Raw genomic sequence first — 10,808 nt, 5'->3', positions numbered from 1 at the left:
CTCTTTCGAAATATTTATTTAGTTTCAATATAGTATCAACAGCAATAAAGCAGATTTTATTTAAGTGTTTTACACATAAACACTATATAACAAATTTGGCCCCGCCCTGAGGTCAGAACCCCTACCCCAGGGATCATTAAATTTACAATTGTGGTAGAAGTCATCCTGCTCTCCATCACCATGCATTTAGTTTTTCTTACACATGTGCGGTTCTTAAGAAGAAGATGTTTGAGAATTGGAAATTTTGGGCAGTTTTTACCCCTAAGGCCCCAGGGGTGCTGGAGATCTGACATTCACAATTTATGTTCCCTTTGTCCCAAATATACTTCACACAACATTGGAAAAGAATTGGACTGGTAGTTATCAAGGCGTTGAAAATGTTCAAATGTTAACGCACGACGGACGACGACGGACGACAACCGATTGCAATATGTCACCTAAAAATTCAATACATTTAATGTGTATGCATATTTATGAAAATGTTGATGTATAATTGCAGATCTACATACTAAAATCGTAGTAGGTTTGTTTAATGATTTGACAATGGTAACTCATCCCCGTTCTGGTTCTCTGGATCCACTATCGATACATTGAAGATTTTCTAGTACATCCGGGTGATCATTAGAATAGATGAATTGAAACTGCTCATATTAGATATTCTATTCGAATATATGGTTTCTGCATAAGAAAATCCACGGGCAGCATTTAGAAAAACATAATGACAATAGTTAAACCACCATCCTCCTTTGTAGTTAGCCGCACAGCTGTTCGGATTGGCGTCGTTGTCTCTATCGTATGTTGAGAACTGGAGAGTATTCATTCCCCCAGCATGATCTATTTGTGTACTGTGGTCTCCTGTAATGATACGTCATTTGAATCATTAAGGTACGTTCTATATGTAAAGTAAATGTAAGTAAACTAAATTATTTAGACCAGACCTGGATTTCTCGAAACAATCTCAGTTGAAATTGCACTGGAGTCTGATATTTCACTCAGATTTTGACTGTTGAAATATAAAAAAACTCAAATATAAGTTTTTTCTTTTTACAAATTGAAGCCAGACTTAACTCAAGGGTAATTTTAATTCAACAATTGCTCACATTGTGACATGCATATTTCATTTTGAAGATCGGGTCTCTACCGGGACTAGTTTCAGTCATTCAATCAATCATTATTTCCTCCTTTCAGAGATTGACCTGAAGTGAATACCAAGACAAGTTATAATTTTACAATAAAGTCTCTACGCGACTTTTGAAAGAGTCCATTCAGAGTAACAAAAGAAGAAAGAAAAACACTATTAGATCTGATTTACAAAACGCCCACGCATACTCGTTCTAGATTGTCGTCTTAAACTGAGTAAATGCAATTGGTTTTTTTCCAATGCTCAGCTTAGTTAAGGCTTCTCGATAACAATTACAGTGCTGTATATAAATGTACCTCTGTGCAATTCGCACCATGTGACATCACAATTAAAGATATATCACGACGTACAGATTCTTACCATTGTACTGCAGGGAAAATGTCATATTTTGTCGTCATTTACTACTGTTGTCAAGTATTTATATGTGAACATTTTTCTTGCCAAATAATAATACATAGATTTTTTTTCATAAGTACTCTGATGTTGAAATAAAAAGTATGCGAGAGTTCCTCATTGACAATACATGTATCTTCGTGGTCTTTGGTGATCAGGTCTTCCAACAGCCTGTTGGAATTCCCATGGGTATGAATTGTGCTCCTTTGTAAGCTAATTTCTTTTTATATTCATATGAAGCAGAATCTATTCACAATTTAATATTTGAGATGAAAAGATTTATTGCTGTGGCCTTTAATTCGACGTTTAGATATATCGACGTTTTATCTACAAACAATGATAACTTTCATACATATGTCGATTCGATATATCCCTGTGAACTCGAAATGAAAGACAAAACAGAGTCGTCCATTTCTGCTTGATAATTAGGTATTTTATTGAAAGTAGATGTTAACGAAAAACTAACAGCTCAACTTTATGATAAATGGGATGATTTCAACTTCCCATATTTATGAACATGTAATAATATTCCATTAACACCTGCATATGGTGTTTATATCTCTCAACTGATTCGATAATCAAGAGCTTGTTCTGCGTATAATCAGTCTTAAATCGTGGCAAACTACTGAAAAATCAGTTGTTGGTACAGAGGTTTCAACAGTCTCGATTAAAGGCATCATTTCGCAAATTATATGGTCGTTATAACGATCTAGTTTGCCAATACAACCTTGCATTGGGTCAAATGCTGTCTGACGTGATTCATACCGATTCTTAGACTGTTTTTGACACTGATTTTCACTACGGATAACTCCGTTTACCTGATCAAGATATAGGGCTCATGGTGAGTGTGACCGGTCGACGGGGGATGCTTACTCCTCCTAGGCACCCGATGCCACCTTTGTTGATTTCAGAGGTCCGTGTTTGCCCAACTATGTATTTTGTATTGCTTATAGGAGGTATGAGATTGATCACTGTTCGTTATCTTCGCCTTTCTTTGAATATAAAAAGGGTCGGTTTGCATATAGCCGATATTACTGCACATTTACGATTATTACAACCATTTAGTTGGTTCAAAATTGATAATGTCACGCGATATTCTCGGGATATGAAACACCTGCCTCGATGAAAATATATGGAAGTCTACTCGGTAACGGTATAGATGTCGATTTGTTTTCGGATATTTCCATTGAATATTATCCATGAAAAACTTATACAGTACCAATTTTGATGCACTTTTCAAACGCATAAATATGTCTAGATTATATATCAGAAAAATTCATATTGTTTTTTATAGCAGATAAACCTGAACTTTGCCACTGTTTCTGTAGTATGAGATTATTTATGTACGTGAGGAAATTTTCAAACGTGTCAGTCATTCAGATTGGTAGCGATTTCAAGGTCACAATATAATATGAATATCACCTTCGTGCATACTATATATTAGAAATGGAGAATGAATTGATATCATACAGGAATAATATATATAATCATTTGACAAGAAATGTTTTCACGTATACAACTTATCACTTGATAGCAGTAGTAAATAACGACAAAATATTATGACACTTTCCCCGCGATACAACTATCAGAACATGTACGCTGTGACGTACTTTTACATTGTGACGTCATATGGTGCGAAGTGCACAGAGGTACATTGATAACAGCACTGTGATTTTTCTCGGATAGCCTTGACTGAGCAGCGTTAATTGTGTTCCAAAGTTAATGTAGTTCCACCTTCTGTGATGCCATAAGATTTTGCAAAATCAATGCTTTATTTAGTTTTATGCATGACAAGAACATGCATTTTGTTGTTGAGTTTATTCCAATGGTTATTGTAAAAAAAATCTTGTTAAACATAATTTTTTTTTTCAAAAGTCTAACTTATATAATCAATAATACAGTTCGAAATATCGAATCCAAGGAAACAACTGCTTTCATTTAATTCTTTATCAAGTTGATCATGCGATATATTTTCTTGATTCTTTACAGAAATTTTGAATAGTTTAGTTACGAAACCGTTTCAAGAAATTATTTTGAATACTATTATATCGTTTTAACCAGTTTTTTGTGAAATTTTGATAATGCTGTTGAAGAACAATTCAAATTTTCTGACGTTGATATATGATTTTGTATATGTATGTCTCGCATCTTAAAAAGTGTGATGACCTATATGTTTTCTTTGATAATTTGTTACTTTTAACTCTAAAAAACTGAAACAAATAAACATTTCAAACTTTTACCAAACGATAATGCGAGTTTAAACCTCGCTTAAACTATACATTTCCTTTTAAGAGATCCTACTATGAAACAATTTTACGTTTAAGATTTGCTATTAACGAACCATGCATGTTATTTTGTATATAGTGGTGTACACAGATATATAAATTACATTATTATACCTCAGTGTATTTTTCTATATAAGAATATGTCGAATAAACCTTCGATTTCTTTCTAAACACTCTTTTCCTTTATATAGTTTTTGTCCTATTTTCCGATGGTGAAATAGTCGTCAAACTATTCACCGGCAGCATTTAATTTCCCTTGCTTTTCATCTCGGAAGTTTTCCGGTTTTCTCCGGATAGTGACGTGAAAATCCGATAACTCTAACTTGTTTAGCAGACGAAAATCAAGGTAGAATGCTTTACATCCCTGACGGAAGGGGGTTTAGAGAGTATATTGGAGGAAAGAGATGCTGCCAATACTAAGAAAAAACTTAAAGCGTCGATTAACATTTTGAATGAATATCTGAGATGGAAAAAAGTCGATTTTACAGACATTACGCAATGGCCTACATTTTTGCAGTTACTCCCCTTACACCGGAAGTTGGGGGCGCGCTTACGATTGAGGTCCTAAGCTTCACATAAATACTATTCACAAATAGTGTATAGTAAAGCTTACGTTACCAAATTCTTTAGTATACCAAGTTTTAACAGGGTGTATTATATCTATGACAAAAACAAGGTTTAAATTCTTGGATTTTATGGAGAAAACGTTTTAAAGTATGCACTTTGTCAAATTGTAGAGTTGGGGAGGGGGGTGTTATAGGGTGTATTTCATGTTTATTTCTGTCCAAATTATACAATTGATATCGATGATATTTCAATAGTCATCTGATTTAAAAACAACAGACACCTAGAATTTAAAACACAATGAAAGCATGTGATACAATCAGGCACGTTTATAAAAGGGGGGGGGGGGGTCATAAGACTCAGTTCATAATATTGCCTAAAATTTCTTGACATGTACATTTAAAAATAATAATCCAAAGCTCGAGAAGGAAGGTGGCAAGGGTTGATCTTTCATTTCCATTCATCGGTTAAATATTGCATTTCCACTACCATTCACGACAATATTGGGGTTTTTTTTGGGGGGGGGGGCTATCTGACTATAGATCTATCTCTGCATGTAAAAATAAATAAGTTTGTATGTAATAGTAAGAGGAGGCAGACCCATTGTTGCTAGGAGCCTGATGATTGTTTTTGTGCTCATTTGAGTAATTGAAATGCAATAAGAGGTGTAAGTCGATGTACACAAAATCTAATTTTCAAAAGATTAAATCACACACGAAAAAATATTTTAACAAAAATATTACACTAGAGATACCCATTCGAGATCATTAAAATGCTTTATTTATTGGCACCTAGTGTACATTTAGCAACAAGTAGTTTTCAGTGTGAAATGATAAATTGATAATGTACATGTATGCGTTGGTTTTACATCATGTGTTTTTAGGCATATCGTATTGCATGTTTGTTTTTTTGGGTTTTTTTGCGTTTTGGTTGTCGAAAATATTGATAACAATTAATAATGAAGAATTGCAGATATACTAAGGACATCATGATTCTGATCTAAAGAAATCGAGGACTAGTTAATATTTACGTACTTTGTTACATCATGACCATACATTGCTTGCGAGAAAACCACACAAGCGACACATATAAATGTAATTAGTGACTAAAATATTATGCTCAATTATACTATTTTTAAGTCATTACACTTAATTTTTCGAAAAATTCCTTAACTGGTAAATGATTGCAATCAAAACTTGTAAATTTTCTATTTATTCCTTATATGGCACCGTCAACTAAGGACCGCAATTTGCTGTGCGCCCTCTGTGATCAGGAGAAATTAACTCACATAGCGATATGAAAAATGTAGGCCATTAGACCAAGCAGAAACTCTTCATATTGTAACAACAAAATAAACGGTATGAAGTGTCTGACACAAGTAAAATCTACTTTGGTATAATAAAACACCTACATGTATTTACTGACTATTAGGACAATAGCAAGTTTATTGTCGCCCTCGACAGCAACTATTTACCTCGGCTGCGCCTTGGGAAAAAGTTGCTCTCTTTGGGACAATAAACTTGTTATTGTCCTCATAGCTAGTAGGTGGGTGTATTGTCGAGATATAGTAACAAATAGTTGAGCTTTATCAAAAGTATTATCAATTTTTGTAAAATCTCCATAGATAATTTTTACATAGGGCACATTCTTATCACGAAAGCTTAATTTCACAGTCATCTAACTGGGGTATGATACCCTATATTTGAAACTAATTGGAGTAAAAAATATAGAATATATTTCTTTTATACCATGCACAGTAAGAGGTTTTGTTCTTTAGTATTTTTAAATGAACTTGAGAAACAAAATTACGTATCTGTTTGGTACTACCTTCAATGAAACTATTGAAATCCTTATAACATCAACTTATTTCTCAGTAGCCTGTCTTGATTTAAAACTGGTCATATACGCAGAACAAGCACTTGCATATCGAATCAGTTGAAAGATATAAACATCATACCCAGGTGATAATTGAATATTGATACATAAATATGGGAAGTTGAGAATAGATAGAATGAAATCATTCTGTTTGTCAAAAAGTTAAGACGTTAGTTTGCCGTTTACATCTATTTTAAATGCAAGGTGAAGATACCGAACAGTGAGCAATCTCATAACTCCTATAAACAATACAAAATAGATAGTTGGGCAAACACGGACTCCTGCACACACCAATGTACGAAGCAGATGTGGACAATTGTGGTGTCTTTTATTTCGAATTCACAGGGATATATCGAATCGACAGATGAATGAAAATCATTATTTTTGATTGATAAGATATCCATGTATCGTCATATATCTAAATGTCGAGTTGAAGGCCAAAGCAAGACATTTTTTTCTAGGTAGTTTTAAAAAAAAAAAAAAATTCTGCCTCATAAGAATATAAAAACGAGTACGCTAACAAAGGGGTACAGGTCGTGCCCATGGGGATTCAAACAGACTGTTGGAAGACCTGATCACTAAAGAACACAAAGATATTGTTAATGAGGAACTAAAGCATATTTTTGTATTTCAACTTCGGAGTACTTGTGCGTGGAATAATAGTGGCATTTAACAAAGTAATTTTTGGATGACTGATCATAAGATGGGAATATGTGCGTTTTCCATGTTAGATATATATACATATAATATAACGCATACCAATATTTAAGAATCCCGTGGGGATCCGGGTTAGAATAGGTCCTCAGTACCACCTTCTTTGTCGTAAGAGGCGACTAAATGGGGAGGTCCTTCAGATGACACCGCAAAAACCGAAGCCCGGTGTCACAGCAGGTGTGGCACGATAAAGATCCATTCCTGCCCAATGGCCATAAGCGCCGAGCATAGACCTAAATTTTGCAGCCCTTCACTGAAAGTGATGACGTCTCCATATGAATGAACTATTCTCGAGAGGGACGTTAAACAATATTCAATCAATCAATCTATTTAAGAGATACTGGTATTACGCATGTGCGTCCAAAGATACATGATCTACATGCAAGGTGAAGATAACGAACAGTGATCAATCTCATAACTCCTACAAGCAATACAAAATAGATAGTTGGGCAAACACGGACCCCTGGACACATCAGAGGTGGGATCAGGTGCCTAGTAGGAGTAAGCATCCCCTGTTGACCGGTCACACCCGCCGTGAGCCCCATATCCTGATCAGGTAAACGGAGTTATCCGCAGTCAAATCAGTGTGCCAAGAACGGCTTAACAATCGGTATGAAACATGACAGACAGCATTTGACCCAATGCGAGGTTGTATTGACGAACTAGATCATTATAACGACCATAGAATTTGCGAAATGCTGAATTCAATTGAGACTGTTCAAATCCCTGTACCATCAACTTCTTTGTCAGTAGCTTACCTCGATTTAAAAACTGACTATACCCAGAACAAGCTCTTGCATATCGAATCAGTTGAGATATATAAACACCATATGCAGGTGATAATGGAATATTGCTACATAGATGTGGGAAGTTGAGGATGGAGAAGCTGAAATCATCTCGTTTGTCATACAGTTGAGTTGTCAGTTTTCCGTTAATGTCTACTTTCAATAAAATATCTAAGTATGAAACAGAAGTGGACGACTCTGTGGTGTCCTTTATTTTGAGCTCACAGGGATATATGAAATCGACATATGAATGAAAGCTATCATTGTTAATAGACAAAACGTCATCGATATATCTAAAAGTCGAATTGAAGGTCGCAGCGAGAGATTTTTTCTTCTCACGTAGAAGTTTGTGAATAAATTCTGCTTCATATGAATATAAAAACAGGTCAGCTAACAAAGGAGCACAATTCGCGCTAATGGGAATTCCAACAGACTGTTGGAAGACCTGATCACCAAAGACCACGAAGATATTGTCAATGAGGAACTCTAGCATAGTTTTTATTTCAACTTCAGAGTACTTGTGCGTGGAATCAGAGTGGTGTTTAACAAAGTAAGTTTTTGAATGACTGATCACTAGACATGAATATTTCCGTTTTCTGTTTTTGTTGGAAGAAGCAACTGTCTATGATGTCAAAAAGTCTAGTCTTTAATTTATCGTGAGGAATGGTCGTGTTTAGTGTTGAAAAGTCATAGGTTTTATTGCTATTGATTTGGGGAAAATTTTATGATTTCAAGTTTACTAAAAGTCCTTTAGAATTTTTTAGAATCCACATTTGATTAACACCACTTCTGGCATATGTAGTCGCACAGTAAGTTTGAAGTTTCTCCACAGCTGTTAAAATTTTCGTGAGGAGCAAAGATAGGGGCTTGGTAGAGCACTTACTGGATCCAGCAATGTATCTTTGTTTGTAAGGGTTTTTATGTAGTTTAGGAATCCAGTATAGGTACGTTAACTCATATTCATTCGACCCATTGATTGGAATATTAAATGTGTCTAAACCTGAAGCATGGTTTTGAAGAATTTCGTCTTTTGAAAGAGCAGTTGGAGTATAAATATGATTACCAAAAGTGGAATTAATGCCAAGTTCGTTTAAAATACAGTTGTAATAATGAGCCTTACAAACAAAGACAATGTTGTTACTAGCTTTGTCAGCTGGAACCAAAATATATTCCTCATGTAACCTATCTAATTCTTTTATCACTTCTGGTTTACTAAAGACAGAAGGATAGATGGTACGTACGTTTGTTTTCATGTGTCTAATGCGGGATTTTAATATTCCTCTTATGCTTTTAACCCATTTTGACAATGTATCAAGTTCTTCTTTTTCATATTTAGCCCATCGTCTGGCATATTCTTCGACTGAACTCATAATAGAGATGAAGTTCTGTCGCCAATTAAAAGATCGAAGTTCTCTGTATTTAGGACATTTAAGAATAAGTGATTTGAGGTCCTTATTTTCAACTATATCAACATCACCAGTAATGACATGTCCAGCTGGACTGTAGTTGAAAGAAGATGAAGAACATGTTGGTGGATTACGTATAAGATGGTCTATATCTATGCACTGCAAAGTTTGTTTATAATTAAAAAGTTTGGATGCAATAGTAGAAGTATAGCTGTATGAAATACAGGGTGTAGACTTGAACTTGAAATAAGTTGGAATACACGACTGAACCATATGATGACGAAGAATGTTGCTTATGTTGACGGCATCTATTCCTTTGTTTGTAAATTTGAGCTTAAGGAACTGACGGCATGATTTGGAAGGAATATCATCCATGGTATTTGCTGGTTTATAGAGCCTGTGGTAGGCAACATCCATAATCATAGAGTTCAGTCTATATTCAGGTGTTGAAAAATCCAAGTATAGACTAGCCATAACTTCTTCAAATAACGTATGTAAAACCCTCAATGGAATAGAGTAAAGTTTTGTACGAATATGATGTGGACCCAATTGTCTGTTGACGTGAGGCAAAAGTTAATCAAACGTGACATCATTTATACTTGGTCTTTTATATGAACGATGTCCGTGACTGCGTTTTCGTCTTTGGTTATTGGGAAAGAGTCCCATCACATTAACGTTATTTCCTTGTGGACTAGTCAAATTTCCCACATCATATACATTATCATTGCATCCATATGGAAATGCAGTGCCTAGGGTCCTGATCCAGTGATCTTCTCGTTGTCTACGAAAAGGGGTGCTTAATGTAGGATTGTTTGTGTGATGGTAAATTTTTTCTAAAATCCTTACCCTCATGGACAAGATGGAGTGGTCCGGTGCATTAAAATGCTTGTAAAGAACTTGGTTACCACCATTATTAATTTGAAATCTGTGCCCCGATATTCTTTTATTAAGTGAACCCTTGGTTTCAATGACGTAGACAACGTTAGAAGATTTACAAGTCAGATTATCAAACGTATAATGACATCCCTCAAATAAATAGGTAGGGAGATTTACATTGCTTCTGCAAGAGCGAAAACCGTGTGATTCATTCAATAACTAACCCCCTCCCAACTTAATACTTATCTATCTAATCTTATGATATATCGAAGGCTATACTAGTTATATTTCCACACTCCCTCTTCCAACATCCACCTGTGCAAGGGTCTACAATGTATAGGAGACTCGAGATCTTGTAGACGTAGGTTAGGAGTGTAACCGCTGATATGGGACCTGTTTACATGCTCGTCATTAAATAGCTGTACATTTAATTTCGATATCTAAGAAAACATGTGATTTTGAATAGGTTTAATTGCACTGCACTGAAGAACTTTCCACCCACGTCGTCGATGTATCTAAATGTCAAAAAGGTTTTTGAATAAATTCTGCTTCATAGGAATATAAAACAGGTAACCTAACAAAGGAGTACAATTCATGCCCATGGAGATTCCAGCAGACAATAGGAAGACCTGATCACCGAAGACCATGTCGATGCTGTCAACGAACCCAAGCATCTTTACTATCAAGTTCAGAGTACTTGCGCGTAGAATGAGAATGGTGTTTAACAAAGTGTGAAAGGTGAACATAACGTACAGTGATCAATCCTATA

General features: G+C 35.2%; 1 protein-coding gene across 1 annotated transcript in view; it reads right to left on the bottom strand.

Moving 5' to 3' along the window:
• Positions 1-597: 597 nt before the first annotated feature.
• LOC125662584 (techylectin-5B-like) overlaps positions 598-10,808 on the bottom strand; it is a 71,452-nt gene continuing 61,241 nt past the window's right edge. The window contains exon 13 of the mRNA XM_056145964.1: positions 598-855. Within this exon, the coding sequence (XP_056001939.1) occupies positions 602-855 (254 nt within the window). The 3' untranslated portion in view covers positions 598-601. The remainder of the gene's footprint in view (positions 856-10,808) is intronic.

The sequence above is a fragment of the Ostrea edulis genome, chromosome 8 (genome assembly GCF_947568905.1).
Source record: "Ostrea edulis chromosome 8, xbOstEdul1.1, whole genome shotgun sequence".
Lineage (NCBI taxonomy): Eukaryota > Metazoa > Mollusca > Bivalvia > Ostreida > Ostreidae > Ostrea > Ostrea edulis.
Note: the sequence above shows the minus strand (reverse complement) of the source record. Positions and strands in the feature narration are given on the sequence as shown.